Source organism: Clytia hemisphaerica, unplaced genomic scaffold, assembly GCF_902728285.1.
Source record: "Clytia hemisphaerica strain Z4C2 unplaced genomic scaffold, Clytia hemisphaerica genome assembly, whole genome shotgun sequence".
Lineage (NCBI taxonomy): Eukaryota > Metazoa > Cnidaria > Hydrozoa > Leptothecata > Clytiidae > Clytia > Clytia hemisphaerica.
In genome coordinates this window covers 433,460-454,737 of record NW_027103598.1, presented here as the reverse complement: position 1 = coordinate 454,737, position 21,278 = coordinate 433,460, and the positions used below count along the sequence as shown (strand labels likewise).

The window sequence follows — 21,278 nt, the reverse complement described above, 5'->3', positions numbered from 1 at the left end:
ATTTTGGATGTTCTTATAAAAAATGTGTAATATGGTTTGGGCTATGAATTTGAATTTCTCACCTCCAATTATCAGTTGATAACATAGCCAATTACATTTTGTTATTCTTTCACTGGTCACACTTTCTTAGAAAATAAGCGCAACTTTCCAAACTTCTTATCTTAGTAAGGGAGGATAGCGATATCGTTATATAAATTTGTTATTTTTTAGTCCAAAATATGCCTCACGGCAAATGGGTCTCCTGTCTAATCAAATTGTTGACAGAATCTTAACACTTTGGAAACCCAGGCAGATACACATAATTACTTACCATAAAACCTCTTTTACAAACTCAAAAGCCTTTCAAAACTACTTTAAACTACATCCAAACGTCAGCCACATTCATAAAGGCTCCTTTCCATCAGCCATTTTGTTTAGAAATGAACCTGTGTTTTCATTTTCATTTGTTTATCTTTTTTTTCAATGTCAGCTTTTTCCATAAATTATGCGTGCGCATCGAAAAATATCGAAAACCCCGCGAAAATTCTGCTCAGTGACTGGGTACGTACTGACCAATTAGATACATTCGCATATGCAGGAACAGATATCCCCTGCAGACTAGTTAGTTGGACTAGACCGTAAACCAGAAACATGATCTTAAAAAAACTAGGCGATGAAATAGTTTACGGTCTGGATATCCAGGCTAGCTGCCACCACGCCAATGGTCTCAATCCAAAGTTACTTAAAACACTACACCGAGAGAGATGATTGCAATGTTGTTAATTCATCGTTACAATATATTGTATGTCTTTGTTCTTTTAGAGAATCATGAAAAAAGTTACAAGTTACAAAAAAATAGAATCAAAATAAATATAACGCTCTGAGAGAGAGAACAATGAAGAAAAAAGAAGAAGAAAAATATGATGAACAAACGTTTGAAAAGAACTTGACTTGGCTTGGCTTGGCTGAACTAAAGAGTTTCTATGAGTGGAAAAAAAGGAAGAAAGGAAAATTATATTCGATTCACGCGGGAATCACTCCCATTAAAAATGTGTCAATTGTTCAGATAATTTCCATCTTTTGATCATTTTCGTGATGAGATCACATGAAATCATAACATAGACTGACGAGGAATGAAGTTGTTGTCCAGGAGAAAAAGTTGTTGGTATTTGAAGTCTAAAGTAAGTTCTTCATTTGCTGCATGGTTGAGAAGGAAGTGTAAATCCAGATAGTCAAGTCTTTTCTGGATATACATTTTTTTATAAGAACAAAATATAAGAACATAATGCTTCGATAACCAAAATGTTAAGAACATGTTGAGAAAATTTTAAAGCTTTGTTTTATGGACATTTCACACATTGTGGAAAATGGACAAAAATACTCACAAAAATGGTGGAAATAAGAATATTTTAAGAACATTTTTTGACTGGAAACTCAAAAAGTACGAAGGCTTCAAAATTTTTTGTTTCCCTCTTATTGGCTTGAAGCAAGAATGAAGAAGGATTTACATTCAGACCCCCTACATAGACATTATGTTCTTTTTCTTTAAGCTTGTTTTTATTTTTGTTTTCCCAAAAAATTTAAATCTTTCGCTTCTAAACAACTCTTTTGATTTCGAAAATTTGATAAAGAAATTCTCCTGTTGAAAAAGTGGAAGAAAAGTTTGAGTTTTTTTTGCTCATTTTACTGGTTCCATGGTCCGTGTTTGTTTGAAATTGAATTTTTTGTGTTGTAACTGTAAGAGGCTGTATAGAAAGGACATGATGAGTAATTGAATTTCTGCATCCCTGTTTACGCGGACAAAATCTGGCAATAGTCTATGGGAATGCTTTTTTCACACAACTTTCTTGAAATTTTCACCAATGCTAACGTTCTTTCAACGTCAATTTAATGTTCACAACGTCCATTTAACGTTAGATAAACGTTGCGTGCCAGCTGGGATAGATCTTGACGAATTGAGTCGATTTGTAATCGAAAGTTGATTGTAATCATTGTATACATCGTTTGTATTTTACAGACCGGTCCGTATTTTACCTAAAATTTCACTTTCAGCATAATCACAGGTCTGATTTGGGCTGAAATATTTTATAATGAACGTATCTTATTTCTATGTCGAAAACTTACTCAAATTTCAAAAGCCATAGTCAATCCTGTACTATTTTAGTTTTAGTTTATTTTTTTCATGATAAATGGTCCCTCTGGACTTCAAAATAAGTTTTTGCTGAGCTGGCTACGAGTTTTTTCTGCTTTCTAGGCTCTTTTCTGATGACTTGGCAAAATTCAAAATGTCAAGCCATGGGATCCCTATAAACTATATCTCTTAACAAATGTACTTTTCGAGACGCGTTCTTTTGTCAAAAATTTATTCAAAATGCTTACGTCACCATAAAACTTTGCATTCTTAGCATAGATAATTTCCGGGGACCAAAAGTCGGCCCAATTGAACATTTTAAGGATGACATTTTAAGGATCAGCTATTCGAGCTCTATCAGATGGTGCAATCAGTTTTTGTCAATAAGGACCTTCAATAATTGATATTCTAGCGCTCTTAAGGCCACAAAATGACCTTACGTCCCTCACTGTTCCATAGAAAATTCTTTCCAAACTTTAAGTTTTATTTCCGCGAAAAAGGCCACGAATTTAAATATCGCGAAAACTAATCTGATTATAGTTAAATATGAAACTTTTTTCTCCTAGAGGATGATCAGACCCTTTTCATTTCATTAAAAATTATTTGTTTTGACCGATTTCAATAAAACAATTCTTGGAAATTTGATTATCCGAATCTTCCGTTATCCGTTGACCAAAAACATCCATTTGAGCCAAACATTTCCTCCTTTGACCAATCAATTTGTTTTGTTTAAAGTGACTTTCTATATTCGCGGTGTTTGTCGCAAACATTCTTTCGGATCTTTTCCCGCTCTGTTAAATAATCAAACATACGACCCTAGAAGATGAACATACATGAACGTTTGGTATTTGAGTGAAGAGACATTGGTACAGTTGTCTCTCTCTCTAATTCGATCTTCAAGGAACCAAAAAAAGAAAAATTCGAATAGCAGAGAGTAATTTAAACCATTTTCCAGCAGAAGTGACCAGTATTTTGGTTCGAATTACAGAAAGATTCAAATAATAGAGGCTCGAATTAGAGAGGGTTTACTATATTACCATATAGCGAAGCATGTTATAGCATTTATGGTCTACATTTTGAAATATGCTATTTGTTGATTTCGTCAACAAAAATTTGAGTTTACACTTCGTTTTTTTTGCTTACACTTATAAGAACCAGTAAAATTTTGCTGAGGCTCGGCTGTTCTTATTTTTTTGCCACCTTTGAGCCTCAAACTGTTCTTATCCTGTTTTTATTTATGGAGGTATTTTAGGCGTTATACCCAAACTTTGACCCCTAAATTGCTTGAAGTTGAGTAATTTCAGGATCAGCATTGTTCTTAAAATGTTCTTATTTTTTGGCGATTTCGAGTCTCGTTGTTCTTATAAAAGAACGTATTCTCTTATTGTTTTCTGCTTTTCTCACAGCCAATCACAAATCGAGAAAATGGAAGCGCTTGTACATTGTTATCGTGGTTATTTGGAAATGTTACATCATCTTACGTAATTGATGACGTCATCAACAATAATGGCAACGAAGAAAAATTTATCGAAGAAGAAGTCTTCCTTGTAAGTCCTACTTGTTTGGGGGGGGGTTAAATATTTTAACTGACAAAGTGAGTAGAATGTTCTAGGACTCCAAAATAATTCAACAGAAATCGAAAATGAAGACAAAAAAAGAATAGTACAATCACTTTTATGTGGAGTTAAGGCGCAGTAGTGTAGTGGTTATCAGTCTTGACTTCCGTGCAGGAAGCCAGCGTTCGATTCCCACTTGATACTGTGAACGAACCTTCGCCCGGGTAAACCCATTCCATGTGAGGGGAATTGGGTACCATGCTTTGATACAAGAGTGTGGGAAGATATGCCTGGCTTTGTGGTGTGGTTGCTATACTTGTCAGGTTCGACCATGCGAGGATGCACTATCTTCCATAGTCGTTCAAGTATGGTTACTATACACCAACAGCTCGATGTATCGCGAGCACGAGTTGGCAAAGTCATGTAAGCGCAGTGATTTCCCTATCCTAGGATAGTGAAAATAGTCCTGGTTAGGGGCTGTTCCGTTTATAGGAAGGTTCATCTTTTCCCCCATCTCTCTGATGTGAAGTGATTTACATTCAAGTCTGAATGATAATTTACCCATTTGACCTGCCCGCCCAAATCAAAAAAGGGTTTTAATACTATTTTAAGAATATTGCTAAATATTGATTATGTAAAAGGAGAAAAATAAATGAACGAAAAATATACCGTTGAATAAATCTTTAAAAGAATATTTTGGAATACAGAATACTTTATTCATCATATTGTTCTTATTCATCCACTTTATAAGAATATTTGTCATTTGTTCTCATAATGTTCTTAATATAAGATTTATCATTGATTGTTTTGTGCCGAATGCCAAATGAGGTTGTCCAAGATCAGATACCAAAGCTTGCGTGATTCACCTTGAAGGATTGTTAAGCGCATATGAACCGGTCAACCTGTGTTTCTTTTGTGATTTAATCACTGTTTATTGGGTCAAGGGCTATAGTCTGCCATGCTTAGATTTACTTTACGACATTCAAAGAAAAAATTGTAGAAATTTGATGGTTCAAGCCTTAGCAACCTGGTTGCTTATAAAAAAAGTGTATCAATTTTTTGCTTATCAGACTTGGATTCATCAACTTAGATTCTCTTTCTCTCTCCTTCGTTGTTGTTCTTTTTCCTGATGGAAAATATAAACCTTCACTCACAATAAGCACTCTGTAGGAGGTTGAAATGTTTTAATGTCTAGCCCCTATCTTTCATTTTTTCAAGGTACGGAGCTGTTACTAAAATTGTTTAAAGAAAAAATGTCACTAACAAATTACTATCTTTAAGAAGGTTTTTTCATTAACATTGAAAGCTTCAGACAGAATTTTTTGAAATTCATTGAAAAGAAATATCACATAAGATTTCAACGTCTTTACTTGTTAAAGAGAAGAACGAGGAACGAAAAATCTTCACTTTTTCGCACTTTTTCTTTCATTAATATTAAGTTTGAAGAACAAGAAAGAAATGTAAGAAGAAGAAGACTTCCATTTTATAGCTTGAATGAAAGATTTTTCGTGATTTTGTTTGTTGAGCTTTGAGTAAGTATGTTTGTTCGTTTGGTGGTAGTTTGTCTTTTTGTTACCAGTGGTGCAATTTCTGTTAGGAGGGGTGCTAGGTTTACGAGGTGATGGATATGTCCGAGCCAAAGTTCGACTTTTTGCACATTTAGTCATCTTAAAAAAAAAAAGGGGAAATTCGGGACAAACGGGGAAGCTGGAAGCGAGCTCTTTTGAACAAGGAACAAATAATACCAGAATTCTTGAATTTTGAAAGAACCAGTCAGCTGTGGCTGAGGCTCGGCTGTTCTAATCTTTTTGGTACTTTCATTCATTTTTTTTGTTCGTTAAGATGGTAATTTTGTCTTTACCAGTAGTGCAATTTCTGTGAGGAAGGGGTGCGAGGTTTACGAGGTGATGGATATGTCTGAGCCAATGTTCGAAAATTGACCCTGCCACTTTTTGACGCTTTCAAGACCCTGTGAGAGACTTATTTCCCAATTTCCAGCCAAAAGTTACAAAATTTGGTCCAAATAACGAGAACTTGTGACGGAGTCGATTTTTGATATTTCGTAATCTTAGGACCCTATCATTCACTGAATTATTTTTATGTTTTTTTCACCCCTTTTACACGCTTTTTTTTCTAAGAATACACTTTATAAGAATGTCCATGTTGAACTAAGAATATTCTAAGAATATCACCATCATGGAATTTTGCTACTAAAGCTAAGAATGCCATTTTAATTGTCAATTATTAGGCCCAAGTTAGGCTCACTGCTTTTACAAAAGTGCCATTTTATGCTTGAGACGTATGTACTAAATGTTAAATCTAGTCTGAATTTGGATGATCCTAACCTAAGAATGCTGTAAGAATATTTTAGGATGATTTTCCCAAAAACGTTATGATGAAATGGATTTACACCATTCTTATAAAAAAAAGCGTGTAGAGACATTCGAGGGAGCAAATGTCTAGTAGTACTTTATTTCGAAGCAACAAAGGCTAATAAAAGTCAACGCTACTTTTACAGTTTGTAATGTGAAAAAAGGGACTTATGGTTCGCACATACCCGACACTAATCTTGTCTAAAGTATCCCTCCCTTGAGGCAATGTGCGTCGGTTGTTTATGTCGATGGGGAGAGTCATAATACATTTTACACATCCAACCATCTTAAAATAAAAAGGGGAAATTCGGGACAAAAGGGGAAGTTGGGAACGAGCTCTTTTGAAAAAAGCACAAGGACTACTGTAGGTAGAGTTTTAGAACGCTTAAATTTCATAAGAATCAGTAAACTCTGGCTGTTCTGATTTTTTTATGATGCTCTTAATCTGTTTAACTCGATTCGCATTAATCTGAGGTTGGGTTGTTCTTAAGTTAGTCTTAGGATTTTGCAAGAATTGAGCTTCAAGTTTTCACATTAAAAAAGCGTGTAGGAATTCATTTATTAATGACATGGACATGGACATGGACATGGACATGGACATGGGCATGAATGCATCCTGGGCTGATATTTCTTCGGCTTTTATATATTATATTTCTGTATTTTTTCCCAATCTCTCCATGCAGTGTGTAGCCAACAATTCAGTTGTTTAATCCCAGTTTTATTAACCATTTAAGTGCCAATGTCGTAGGTATATGTCAAACATGGGCTATGTAGGAGGGCGAAGCCCTCCTTTATGCCCAGTTTGAGTTTTTGGTCTAACTCGTAGGAATTGGATTAGGCTTCATGGTCAAGCAAAGAAATAATCAAAAGTCAAAAAAAATGCAAAAATTTGACACAAATCCACTTTTTTAAAGATTTTGTACGTTATTTGGCCATTTTTGGTCAACGAGTGAGCCAAGAACCTTCAAATTTGTCCCTGATTTACTTGATTCTGTTCCAACAAACTATAAACGAGCTTTTAACTCCTTCTAGATCCGGAGATGTAACCTTTTAAAGTTTGAACTAGCGATTTTCTTTAAAAAGCTTAGAAAAAAAATGACCGTGGCACTTAAAGGGTTAAGTCCGAGCATCAGATATTGTTAATCTAGTGCATTTTTTGCTTTACTCTTTTTGGCTTGTTGTTCCAGAATTCTGACTGAGAATTTTCCAGGGACCCATTGACGGTGATATCTGAGTCTTTAGATTATAATGCAATTGAATATGTTCGTAAAAGTTGTAATAATCTTCCTACTTAGAATGTCAATTATATTTTGTAGAGATTTTTAGAGTAATCACTTTGTGAAAGGATTTATATGACTTACTTAAAGTGGACATTTTTATAAGGATATTACCCTAAGGCAGAGTTGATCAATTTGTGAAGTGTTTTTCTTTACTCAAACTAGTATTTTGAATAAACTCTATGGGGACTCTATGCATGTGGATTATATTTACACGGAAATCTTGACCTCTTCAAAGGCCATACGTGATCTATTTTTTGTTTTGGGGACTTTATTTTTGGACGAGAAGTCTTGGCTTTTGACCCAATTAGTTGATTTCATTTCACTGTGTTTATCTTAGGAATTGAGGACACAAATCGTTGATTTTACTTGATAAGACAGCTTTATTTCTCTGTTTCTATTTTACAGAATTGAGGGTAAATGATGCCCAAATGGACAATAATTGTTGATTTTACTTGATAAGCCATCTGCATTTCTCTGTGTCTATTTTACAGAATCGAGGGTAAACGAGGCCAAAATGGACATAAATTGTTGATTTTACTCGATTAGTCAACTTTATTTCTCTGTGTCTATTTTACAGAATCGAGGGTAAACGAGGCCAAAATGAACAAAAATTGTTGATTTTACTCGATTAGTCAACTTTATTTCTCTGTTTCTATTTTACAGAATTGAGGGTAAACGAGGCACAAATGGACGAGATAATACACGAAGAAGAAAATCGAAAATGAAAGAAAAGGAAGACACACTGACGGTAAGAAATTTTTTGCATGATTGCGATTTAGTAGAAAACAACTACCCCGTTTTCGGGATTTTTATACTGGACAAAGAAATAAGGCCTGACTTTCCTACGAAAATTAAGACGACATTAGCACAATTGACTTGTGCAAGGGAAATCTGAGTTGTTCGAATTACAGAAAGATTCGAGTTATAGAAAGTATTTTACGAGGTTTTTCGCTACAACGGGAGCTGAGAATTAGTTCGAATAGTAGAAATTACATCTTCAGTTTGATACCTTATCGTTAGTAAGTCAGTAAATTTGCAACTGCAGTCGGAGGCGAACCGAAGGCTCCTCTTTCGATAGCTATCTACCCAATTGTAGGGGAGGGTGACACTGTTTCTCCCTGGATTGCTCCACTTAACCTTGCACTCCGTAGTCGGATGCTCTACCACTGCACTTCAGTCGCCTTATTGTCAAAGATAAGTCCCCTTAGGCCCCTTTCCTCGATTAAATAAATTCATGTTTTATCTTTTACATAACCAATATATTTTTAGTTTCTAAAAGCTGAAGAGACATTCTTTTATCATTTTTTGAAAAAGTTTTTTCGAGATTACTCTCTTCTTTTCGTGGTTTTTTGTTTTTGATTGTTTTGAAATTATTGGTGAATAAAACTGTTAGAGGTCGGTCCAATAAGTGACACACTTTTGCCGGGGTGCACTGCATTTCATGCTCCGCTTGTAGCTTATTGTATGTATTTTTAGCATGTACCGGTGCGGGAATTTCATACGTACGTCCCTCAATAGTCAGACGGTTCTCCTAGTTCATCTGTTTTCTTGGTTTCTAGCCTGGAGACTTCAGATCATGTGTTTTTTTTCATTTTTTGTAAACTTTAAGCCTAGGGGTGAGTTTTTCGCCTATGCTATGGGCAGCCTGGAAACTTCAATAATGGCTGGATAGAACTGAAATTTGGCACGCTTGTTCCTTTGTTTAATATCTGGGCTGGTGGTATTTTTTTATTTTTTCAAAAATTTAGATTTTTTGCTTTAGGCCAGGGCACTACTTTTTGGTTTGTTTTGTGAGAATCGGCCTATAAATAACTTGAAGCTACTAAAGTTGAGCCCAGTGCGTTGGGCATGTTCGACTATTCTATGACTTATTCTAATTATTGGATTTTAGGAATTGTTCCCTAACTACCGGGTGGGGGACAAATTTTCTGTCATTCGATGGTTAGTCTTTTATTCGAGATTGACAATTAAAAAAACTGGAAAACAAATTGTTCTAGACCAAAAGAAAAAAAGAGGTACATACTTGCTGGATTTTGGTCCTCAACAAATGTGGTCAACCATATTCTATTTAGTGATTCGGTTTAGAAAATTATTTTGCTGTTTTGGAGAAAGAGAAAGAGATTTATAAGGAGAACAGTCTGCTAGGCTACACACCGATTAATTTATAAAACAAGTTATAAAGTTATGAAGTGATATAATGAATGAACATTCTCACTCCATTACTCTGGCACAGTCAGGAAACGTGAGAGATTTCTCAATTTATGTCCTATTTTCTCAATTACTTGTTTAAGTGATTTCACTTGAGTAGAAAAATTTTGGATTTAAAATCTTCTTATCCGAAACTACCATTTGAGAGATATCTTGTTTGTTTTTTGCTTTTGATGGAGTCAAAACTTGAAGTTTTTATTAATCTTTTTCATACATACTATGTATTGTAGATTGTAATTCTCTGTAATTCCACGTTCAATTTGTTCGAATTGCAGACAGGTTCGAATTATAGAAAGTGTTTCACAATCGGATTTGGTTGACGGGGGACTGGGAATTAGTTTAAATAATGGAGAAATCGAATAAGCTTGAGTCTACTGTATTTTTGTTATAAAGAATTTTGAGCTTAGGTTTAAATTTTTGGTTACGATACGAGACTTTCGGTCCTTGATGATAAAGAAATCAGAGAGAGTAGAACAGGCGAACCAAAGGCTCCTCTTTCAATAGCTGTCTACCCGAAGGTAGGGGAGGGCGCCACTCTTTCTTCCTGGATTGCCCCACTTACTCTTGATCCTTTCTTTTATTGCTGAGCATCAAGCAGAGAGGCATCAAGCACAATTTTGTACTAAGTACGAAGTCTTTGGTGTGAATCGATGTTTCTTTTTGATCTTTTTACCGTTTTATAGTCAACTTTTTATCCAGTGGCTTCTGTTTGGTTTTGGAGAAATGTCCGTTTCCTTGGTGATTTACAAAACAAATTCAACTCTACGCTGTTTGCTGCTCTTTTAATTTTCTATTTGGAGTAAAAAATGATTGGCCTCGATTTATGAGTTTCAGATAAGACCGTTCATAATGGGTAATGAATTGTTTTCTTATTTCAAGAATTGTAATTCCATGCTGAGCTATTCTTAAATGATTTATTAAAGTCCCGGTTTTGTGACAGATTTTGTGGAAATGGTATTGACTCTGATGACATTTTGAATCTGTGGAAAACCTATGATAAATGTAAACGCTGAAGTTTCAATTTGCACTCAAAATTTTGAATTTGTCCAAAAATGAAAAATGTTATCATCGAAAATTATTGAAAATTATTCAAGAGTGTGTTTTGAAAATTGGATTTTGTTGGAGTGATTTTTTTTGGAAGAGGGCTAATGAGGCTAACGCAAAGGTGAAAAATGGTACATGTTTCCAATTTTTATTAGAACGTCTTGGTTCGGGCCGAGTATGGATGTGCTTAATTTTTGACAATTTAGAGCCTTAAATTGTTTTAATTGGACCCAAAAAAAATCTGCTCTAATACCTTATCGGGGAAAACTTCGTCGGGGAAAAGTGACGAAATTTCGGCCATGTGATATTTTTCCCCGACGAAAATTTTCCCCGACGAAGTTTTCCCTGATAAGGTACACCTTTTCGACCGTATTCCACTTTATCCCACTAAACTCGATCCAATCTTTTTTTGACACATTTTTCTATTGTCTATAGGTGCGAAAAAAGGACTGGAACGGTTTTAGAAGGATAAAGCGGACAAATAATGCCCGTGCGGCAATTGGCGGCTACGGTCGAAAAGGTGTATTTAAAGTTAAGATAATCTTAAGCAAATTTGACTTATCTCTTCAATTCTCCGGCCATATTCTTTTTTTCCCCGGCATTTCAGTGTAAATGTTCTTATAAACTGGTTGCTCACAAGAACAAACGTGTAAATTATGATAAGGAAACTAAAATTAATTTTGAAAATATGCGAAAAGCTCATATAATTAAACGACATCAAAGCTATAATTCGCGATAAAAAAAACTAAAAAAGGATATTTCACCTCATCAGATAAAGGTCCCTTCAAAAGCAGGTGAAAAAGTCTGTACAAAGATGTGAGATTTTGTTGTGAGAATTTTGTTTTGCCTTTTATTTTGTTTGTCTGTAAGCTTAACTTGGATATGTTAAAATGATTTTATGCTATGGATTTCTGCCTCTCTTTCTTGCTTTTTTGTTTGGTGATTAGATATGCCAATTATTTCATTTCAATGGAGTGTGGAAAACCAATATTTTGGAGGCCTTCGGTTGTTCTTAACCTTTTTAGTTTTCAGATTTAAGCCTGAAAATACTCTTAACATGTTCTTATTTTCACCATTTTGTGAGTACACATTTTTTTTCATAAAAACATTCAAAATTTTTGAAGCCTTCGGATGCTCTTAACTTTTTCAGTTTCAAGCCTGAAAGTTTTCTTTACATGTATTTCCTTTATGTTATTCCTCTAAGAAATTGGGTGTTTAGCGAGCCTGCAAACCTTAAATGTCCTTATTTTCTTAACATTTTGGCCACCGAAGCCTTATGTTCTTATATAGTTTGTTTTTATAAGAAAAACGCGTATTTTTGTCAAATATTCTAAGAAATTGGGTGTTTTAAAGATGTTCTTAACTTGTTAATGTTTAGGTCATCGAAGCCTTGTGTGCTTATATAGTTTGCTCTTATAACGAAATGTGTACCTCTATTAGAATTGCATTTTTGATGAAAAATTCTTCTTTTCGAATCATGTAAGAAAGAATTTTTTTTTGAAGAAGTTATGCAAAGGAAGCTTCCCACGCATGACAGCTTTTTCTTTTCTATTTTGTTCCCTGTACAGTCAAATTTTGGTTAGATTTTTCTCACGGTAAAGGCATGATTTTGTTGAAAAAGAGTATCTTTCAATGTTTATACATATAGCTTGACAATGCAATTTTTTTCGGAAGATGTACACGTTTTTTTTGGAAGAATATAAGACTTCGATGGCCAGAATATTAAGATCAAGTTAGACTATTTTAAGGCTTTAATAACCCGATTTCTTAAGAAAATGGACAAAAGTACTCACATTATGGCGAAGATAAGAACATGTTAAGAACATCCAGAGGATTCGATGTTCCTTATAAAAAACGTGTAACAGTCCTGTCTCACTGACTCGGTGAAAACTTTATTTTTGCCGATTTTTCTAAGAAATTGGGTGTTTTAAAGACCATAAAGCATTAAAGATGTTCTTAACTTGTTAATGTTTAGGTCATCGAAGCCTTGTGTTCTTATATAGTTTGTTCTTATAACGAAATGTGTACCTCTATTAGAATTGCATTTTTGATGAAAAATTCTTCTTTTCGAATCATGTAAGAAAGAATTTTTTTTTGAAGAAGTTATGCAAAGGAAGCTTCCCACGCATGACAGCTTTTTCTTTTCTATTTTGTTCCTTTTGCAGTCGAATTTTGGTTAGATTTTTCTCACGGTCACGACACAGCTGATTTTGTTGAAAAAGAGTCTTTCAATGTTTATACATATAGCTTGACAATACATTTTTTTTCGGACGAGGTACTTTTCGAGGTACACGTTTGTTCTTTGGAAGAACATATAGGGCTTCCATGGCTAGAATATTAAGATCAAGTTAAAATATTTTAAGGTTTTAATAAAGCCAATTCCTTAAAATAAGAACATGTTAAGAACATTTTTAGGCTTAAAACTCGGATTCCCGAACGTGTAGAATTAGCTTGAATTTTTCGGAATTTTTCAGAATTTTTCTTCCCCTTTTGAAAATTTCTTCCTCATCGGAAAGTTGAAAATTTACTGAATGTCGCGCAAAGATGTTTCCCTCCAGTTTATGTTATAAAGCATTGAATTTTAAGGGTTTACAGCAAGGAAAAAAGATTCCACCAGGGCTACTGTATCTTACTTAATTGTCAAATCTCTTTTGAAACTCAGATCTGCAAGCACTGAAAAGCGGGAAAATGAGGTTATATTTAACGAAACTTAATCAAGCAAGTTTTCACGGAAACATTCTTTTCAATTTGGAAAATCTTCTCGTTCGGGGTTAGTGGCGTGGACTGACTAGATGTGAGATAGATATTAGGCATAAGAGGATGAATTCCGAAAACTTGAATCCTTGAGAGAATATTAATAATAATAACAAGAGTTTATCATTTCACTTCACACCTCTCTCGCACAAAATATCGAAAGTGTTAAAAGTTTGTTGTTTTGTTACTATGGAAACTCACTTCTGCTTTGAAATGTTTTCGTGTAAAACCCACATTGAACTCTAACTACTTGACTGGTTTGTCCCATAGAAGAGGAAGTGTGTCTAGTTTAAGAGCTAACTAGTCCGCCATTTTGTATTCAACAGTTCGGTGACAGGACAATTGCTGCCGGACAATTGCCCCCAGGACAATTACCCCCAGGACAATTACCCCCAGGAAAATTGCCTTCCAGACAAGTCGACCTCAAAATTGGGTACACTTCCACGGGAAATCTCTGATCAGTCAGCCTGGGAATATATTTGTTGTAAAAATAGGATGTTTCATTTTTTCATTTTCATTACATAGGGAGAATCAGATGGTTTGTAATATTTGGCGTGTGGGATCTTTCTATTGTCCTGAGCAAAATCTATATTTTTGCCTAACTATTTTCCAAAGTCGGGATATTTAAGTTAGAAGTTTTTGGCTTTTAGAATGAAAACAATAGAATTTCAACGTAAGAACCGTGTAAGAACCCATTTTCAAAAATTTCAAATTTTGATATCTTAATTTTGGAAAATTGTTACAAAAAAATACTTTGAGGTTTTACTAAGGACCACAGAAGGTTTCTGTAATCTAAATATTTCAAACCATCTGATTATCCCTTTAACTGAAATCAGGTGGTGATCGTTTTTTAGCCACCTTTTCCGAAGCCCTGGTGATGAAAAGCAGTTTACTGAATCTTAATTTTTGAATTCGTTTGACATTGGACTCAGTAAAAAGTTTTGATCGCCAGGCCAAAGATGTCGCAGTTTTCTTGTCTTTTGATTGGTCCAGGAGTCTCGAGAAAGTTATTTTTTTATGCGAATGGAATTTTTCATTCAAAAGGAAAGATTTTTGATAGTTTAATGAGATGATCATTCTTGGAAAGATTAAGAAAGCCTTGTTCTTTTTTACTCGCATTTTTTACTCTTTATGGTATTTTTGTAAGAACAAACTTTAAGAACATAAGGTTTCAATGACCAAATTATCAAGAACAAGTTTAGAACATTTTAAGGTTACGTGGACTCTAAAACCCCTTATTTCTTGGGAAAATGGACCAAAATACTCACAAAATGTAAACATGTTAAGAACTTTTCTAGGCTTGAACTCAAAAAGTTACGAACCTCCGAATGCTTCAAAAAAATTAGATGTTCTTATAAAAAACGTGTATGCGATGTTCTGTTTGTCTGTGTGTCTATTCTATATACACTCACTTCATCAAGGAAGATTTTTTAATTCTGTTTTTCTTTTTATATTCAAAGGAAAAACTAATTTGATTGAAAAAGTGGATAACAGCTAAATTTTCGTCTTTTAAACAAAGTGAGAAGAAGTCTGGAATAGAGGGACAGATTGGTCTTTTACGAAAAGAAACATTGTAAAGAAATGAAAAATTATGAAAAAGAATTCAGGGGCTGTGTTAACAGGAGAGTTGTCACTGTGAGCTGTTAGTTAAAGAAAATATTGGAAATATTAACTGGAATAAAAAACTTCAAACTTTATGGAGAGTCTTGGTAACAGCAACAACATCATCAAACCTTCCAATGTCTTTTCCAATGGAGGATAATAATTTGACGAAAACTGTCCGGTTCGCCGATGTCGTTTCGGCAAAAGTTTTACTTGGACGCGTAGTTAATCGTAAAACTGAAAATAAACATTTAAAGGTATGGCAAGTGTTCGTTAAATAAAATATCCGCAAAAAAATGGGTCTGCAAACATTTCTTGGAACCTATAGCTCCAGTTTAGACGGCCGACTTTCTGCCCTGCCTATTCTAATTGTTAGATTAGACAGAAAGAGAGCACAAAGTTGGTAGTTTGCTCGGAAAAGTTTGAAAAAAGACATTGCATTGACGTCAAAAGAGGGCTATGGATTGACTTTAGACAGCCCACTTTATATCCACTTTATTTCACAATTAGAATAGACAGGGCAAAAAGTGGGCCGTCTAAACTAGAGCTTACTACTCACTAGTTTACCGTCAGTTCTTTTCCATTTTGTAGTGACCATCGAGTTTAAAACCCGAATGGCTAGAGAGGAATCTTCAACCTTTTCCAAGCGAAAAAAAAGTGAGGCCTTAACATTTGCGCCGCATTTAGAATGACGGATTGAATCGAGCGCTTTCTTTGTTTCTAAGCTTCATATTTTGCGAAATCTGGCGTTTGGATGAAAACCACGCGGGTCACGCGTTTTAGATGGGAAATAAATGGTTTAGAAAAATACCTTATCAGCCAAGTATTACCTAAGGGTATTCTTACACGATTCTAATTCTTCTCTACGCTGAAAGTGCTTGATCTGTTTATGTTGCAAAAAAATAAAAATGAAACTTATTGTAGGAATATTTTTAATGATGTATAACCCTTGCGCGTTTAAGAGACCAACTATGATTGGATAAACTTTTCAATGATCCTATGGTCAGATGAAGGTGGAAGTTACCTACCCGCTTCTTTGACTGGATACTAGATAGTAAGGGAATCCCCTACACGACTTGCCCCGGACTCCGGTGCGGAAGATTTGATCGGATGAAAATTAGGGTCTCTAAATTGGATAAATTTGAACAAAAATCCACTCTAACGGTGCATTTTCTTGAAAACTTTTGTCGATTTTAAGACAAGAAAAGATTTTCCAAAGTATTTGCAACCAAAAGTTAATTCTTCTCACTTTTACACCATTACAATGCACTTCTTCTCATTTTTGCTCATTTCGAAATAAAAAACATACCCTTAAGGACCTTTATCGTACGGTATATCGCTAACCTTGACCTTGAGTGTCCTCCCACTGCTGGAAGCATTTGATAGGAACTTTAGAGTTGTTTTAATCGTGTATATAGCCACTCGAATCATGGTTGACGTTTTCTCCCAGTAACTCTTTAATAAAGGCTCTGCCCATAATTTAAAGTTGTGTCTTTTGTTTCCATGACAACTGCAGGTGGTGGTTCGCATTCGACCAATCAGCGTCAATGAAGTGGACAATGGATACAGTGAAATCATCACCGCAGTTGAAGACAATGTAAGTCATTATTCAGTCTAGCCTGCACCACCCCACCCACGGGCGTTTTTCATATTTTGAAAAAACTTGCCGTGCGTGTCGGTCAGTTTCGGTTATCGAGATTCTGTGTCTCAGTTTTTCCGCTCTTTTTTTTAATGAAAGATACCATTGCATTGATGTGTTAAATGTAACGTCACTTAAGTTGAGCTAGATTGGATGCTGAAAATAGGTACGCTCCACCGCACAGACATTCAGAGATATGCGTAAAAATGTCTGAGACACGGATGTTACCTCTTGGGTTAAGTGAAAGTTCTTCTAACTCAAGATATATATTCTTCTCCCTGACTCTTTTGTTATATTTAACCCTTCGGTTGTTGATCCATTTATTTGTAAAGAACGCAAATTCAGGATGATATAGTTGAAGAGTATTTAATCCTTGACAAAATGACAATATGTCGAATTTTCATGCTTTCAATGTCTTTGTGTGTGTTATTTGTTAACTTCACTGACCTTTATATATCCCTGGACCAAGCTATATCTGCCATCTTTGATCGAGGTTTTTTTTGAATCGGTACCCGAAAAGAAGCCATCGCAGTGTTAAAAATTAACGTCTAACGGCGCTACACTATCAAAAGTTTTCGAGGGAAAGTATATCTAGCGCTCTTGATGCATTTTCATTGCGTTGATTGCATTTTTATTGAGTATTGCGGCCATTAGGGTACCACTTTTCAAAAAAATCTGAGCAAGATTTTGCTTGGCTGTGATTGAAAAACTTGGTCCAGGGTATATAAAGGTCAGTGTTAACCTAACCAAAACTCTCTCTCCTTTTAAATAAATTCACAGATGGTTTGTCTATTGGACCCTACGGAGAATGATGACATGAACGTTTTACGTGTCAACCGTTCACGTGAAAAGATGTACGTCTTCGATAACGCGTTCGGACCTTTCTCTACGCAGGTACGTAATATTAACGGTAGTAACAGCCTATCTGTTAGCGAGTACTTCACCAAAAACTGGGATTTTTCATTCCGTTTCTTAGCGAGGTACACTATGATTAGAGCCTTTCAAGTGCTCTGATCTGACGCAAATTCGTAGAAAAAAACTGTCGCTTCTAGTAGGTTACGTGTCAATAAGCCTTTCAACCCTTAGTGGAACGGTTAGCTTTTGAGAAGAATGTTAACAAAGAAATACAAGTAAAATTCTTTTCGATGACGATGTAGAAAACGCAAGCACAGCTTGGGAAAAATATAAGATACCCTTGCATTGAAGTGATAAAGTAACACCAAAGAATCAGAGATAGAATCAAATGGTTGGAGATGTTTTGCCTGTGGTCCAGAACTAAGCCTCCAAATCATTTTGTTGAACTCCTTTCCAGATATTCAAGTTGTACAATATCTTGACTTTTACCAAGAAAACAATAAAATTCTATCGAAAGAACCGATTAGAAATTTAAAATTGTCATTTTTCGACTTTGGAAAATACTTACGCATAGTGTGCACCCACTATTCTGGGGGGGGGGGGGTTTTGCTGATTTGGGTCGAAAATTTTCAGGTGGGATTTGGGGTTTTCCAGGTTTTAGGTGGGAGAAACAAGTTAAGGTGGGAGTTAATTTCTTTAGGTGGGACTTTGGGTGTTTTGGAAAAAGTTAAGGTAAAATTTCTTATTTTCAGATTTTATGATTTTTTTTATATATTTTTCATAAATGTATATAATAGACATATTAATATATTTTGGATTTAACACAGGTTAAATTGCGGTTTAACTTTTATTTGATAAGCGCTATATACAGTATTCAAATGGCTGGATGGCCGCCCTCCGCCAACTGAGTCTACTTTGCTAATGGCCATGTGACGTCATGTTCAAAATGGCCATCACATCTCCCTGTTCAAGTCGACGCTCTAACTGAAAGCTAACAGGATGAAATATTTTACCTCCCTCCCTCCCAGCAGTTATGGTTGTAGGCGATCCTCACTTATTTATACTAATACTGTAGTTATCGGGACAAATTTTCCCCAAAACTTCTTATTCGAGGATTAGCCATAATTTCATGCCAAACTTATATCTAACGACTCAAACTTACTTCTAAGCCGTCTGACTACTTGATTGGTTTCTACCCCTAATGTAGGTCATAGGCAAATGGAAAGTTAAACATATGTAATTTATTGCCGACCCAAAAAAATATCAGCGTTTTGATTGGTCGAGAGCATCGAGATATTTGCGATATTTCATATTTCTCTAGTCTGGAAATATGACCGCGTTGACTTTTGGGGGACTGGGTAAGCGGCGGGAGAAAAATCAAAACAAAACAGCCGAAAAGAACTGACTTTCGGAGAAACTAACTTGGGAGTCAAAGGAAAAACGCAACAAAAATATTTTCAGATTAACTTTTACTTTGGAGTTCTTTCATAAAAGACACTAAAATCAAATCTGATGAACTAAGAAATTATAAAACTACTTGAGACCACCCAAATATTTTCAGCTTTTGGTATAAAATTCGTCCGTGTGTAACCAAACACTTTTTTATCAATGCATACAAAAAAATTGAGATTCTTGAATGTTTGCCAATAAGATTTCTCATAACATAGCAAGGGAATTGGTGATTTTTAAAAAAGTTCTCTCCTAATTCTCCTTCTCGACGAGGGGAGGTACGTCCTTGAATTGTAAACTCAACAATCATTTATACATCTTCCTTCTAAAATTCGAAACAATTAAAGCTTGACGATAATCAAGAAAGTATCCAAGTTGTTTTGCTCTTGAAAAAATGTTGTTCTTTAACCATTATTACAAGCATACATTCCCATCATGGAACTCCTTTCCTCTGCTATTCTTTTCCATGCATCGAAACAAAAACATAGAAAAAGACTGAATGTTATCAATCTGATTAATCCAACGATGAAGGGTTTCTTCTCTATCGAAACAATACTGTACACCATCTGCATTTTGATTATCAATCTAGAAACTTTCAAATACATCTCTGAAAAATTAGTAGGGAGAAATTTGTTCGTTTTTTTGAGGTCGCTCGATTTTTTTAGTCAAAACACTTGTTATACATTTTTGGAAAGCTAAGGGGTAGGGGAATCAAAATAACTTGGGTGCCAATTTTTTTTCGGACACTTTGATGTGATTTACGACAAATACGACGGTCTCAGGCAAAAATCATAGGGTGAAAAATTAATGAGAATTTTAGCTTGAGAAAACGGAGACCTGTTGTATATTTTTGGAAAGCTCTCAAAAAATTAAGATCAGTGATATATTGCGAGTATAGGTGATTTCTTTACCTAACTCGAGATATTAATCCTTAAAAACAGTGTTTTTTAGTGTTTTTCAGCCAGAAGCAGCTGTTTTGTCCAGTTTTTGCGCTTTCGGAAGCTAAAGACTAAAAAAATCGAGCGATTTTACAAATTTCCCCCTACTAAATCTGCAACTCTTCAAAACAAAACTTCTGGATCGAAAATGATCGAAAAATGCTTCTCTGTTTTGTTTTTGTGTGAATATTTTCGGCGGGAACATATCGAATGTTTTATTGTTCGAATCTATGGTAACGTTCGAATTAGATTTTCGAATAAAAACATTCGAAACTACACAGAAGAAAGAAGCAAGGCGGAAGTAAGTTTAAAAACAAAAACAAAAAGAAATTTATATCAGTCGACAATAAATTAGTTATCACATGACTTCTCGTGCAATACTCGATATTTTACTCGTTCCGAGATTTTACCGATATTTTTCCTCGCCTAAAGGCTCGGAAAAATATTACGGAAAAATCTCGGAACTCGTAAAATATTTCTCGTATTGCACTCGAAGTCATGCGATAACTAGTACATATTGCATCTTCATATTACGGTAAAGAAATTTTGTTTTGTTCCTCGAATTAGTATATTTTTTTTGTTTTTAGCTGGGATCTGGGAGTCTGGGCTGAAGGTGGGAATTTTAAGATAAGGTGGGACCTGAATTTTCAGGTGGGACCTGGAACCCCCTTGCACACTAAGTTAGACAAAGAGATTCGAATGTTTAGCTCCATTTTTATAAATTTCAATTTTTTTTTACGTTATAGACGGAAGTATACAACCAAACAACAAGAACACTGGTGGAGTCAGTTCTTGAAGGCTACAATGCTACCATCTTTGCTTACGGACCCACCGGTAAGTTTCACTGACTAGAATACGGAATCAAGCTCTAAAACAAATAGCTCCATATATATCTTATAAAAGGCACATTAGTAGACCTCACTAGTTAACTTTGACATCATAGAAAAAGGCTTTTCCGTTTCAAAGTTCCGAATAAGTCACCAAAATATATTAAAAATAAATACATAAAAAATATGGGCTAATTTGCTGTGTAAAATGTATTGGTGCGAAAAAAGGACTGGGACGGTTTTAGTGGGATAAAGCGGACAGAAAACTGCCCGTGCGGCAATTGGCGGCTATGATTGAAAAGGTGTATTTGTTACCCTCTTCACAATATCAACGAATCTCTTCTTCTTCTCACCTTGCAGGTGCTGGTAAGACGTTCACCATGCTGGGAACAGATTCAGAACCTGGTATCATGGCCTTAACATTGAACGATCTGTATAGACAAATGGAAAACTCCAAAGGAAATGAACTTTACACTGTCAGTATGTCTTATCTCGAGGTATGTCCACATATTACCTCATCGGCCCTTTAAGCCCCTTTAACGCCGGCCCCGAGACTCAAGGGACATAATCACCCTGGTATCCAGTCTATTTAAAAAGTCTAAGTGGACCCCGGCCGTCCATGCTGCCAGCTATAAAGGGTATTG

General features: G+C 35.2%; 1 protein-coding gene across 3 annotated transcripts in view; it reads left to right on the top strand.

Annotated features, from left to right (window-relative positions):
- The first annotated feature begins 799 nt into the window (after positions 1-799).
- The window catches only part of LOC136801888 (kinesin-like protein KIF19), a 32,024-nt gene continuing 11,545 nt past the window's right edge, over positions 800-21,278 (top strand). The window contains exons 1-7 of one of the 3 annotated variants that reach the window (XM_067058558.1): positions 800-1,160; positions 3,517-3,657; positions 7,982-8,066; positions 16,443-16,523; positions 17,346-17,459; positions 20,554-20,641; positions 20,995-21,131. In XM_067058558.1, coding sequence (XP_066914659.1) covers positions 3,599-3,657; positions 7,982-8,066; positions 16,443-16,523; positions 17,346-17,459; positions 20,554-20,641; positions 20,995-21,131 — 564 coding nt within the window. In that variant the 5' untranslated portion in view covers positions 800-1,160; positions 3,517-3,598. Of the gene's footprint in view, positions 1,161-3,516; positions 3,658-4,883; positions 5,199-7,981; positions 8,067-14,781; positions 15,184-16,442; positions 16,524-17,345; positions 17,460-20,553; positions 20,642-20,994; positions 21,132-21,278 lie in introns of those variants that run through there. The other 2 variants (XM_067058560.1, XM_067058559.1) reach the window with 2 other exon arrangements.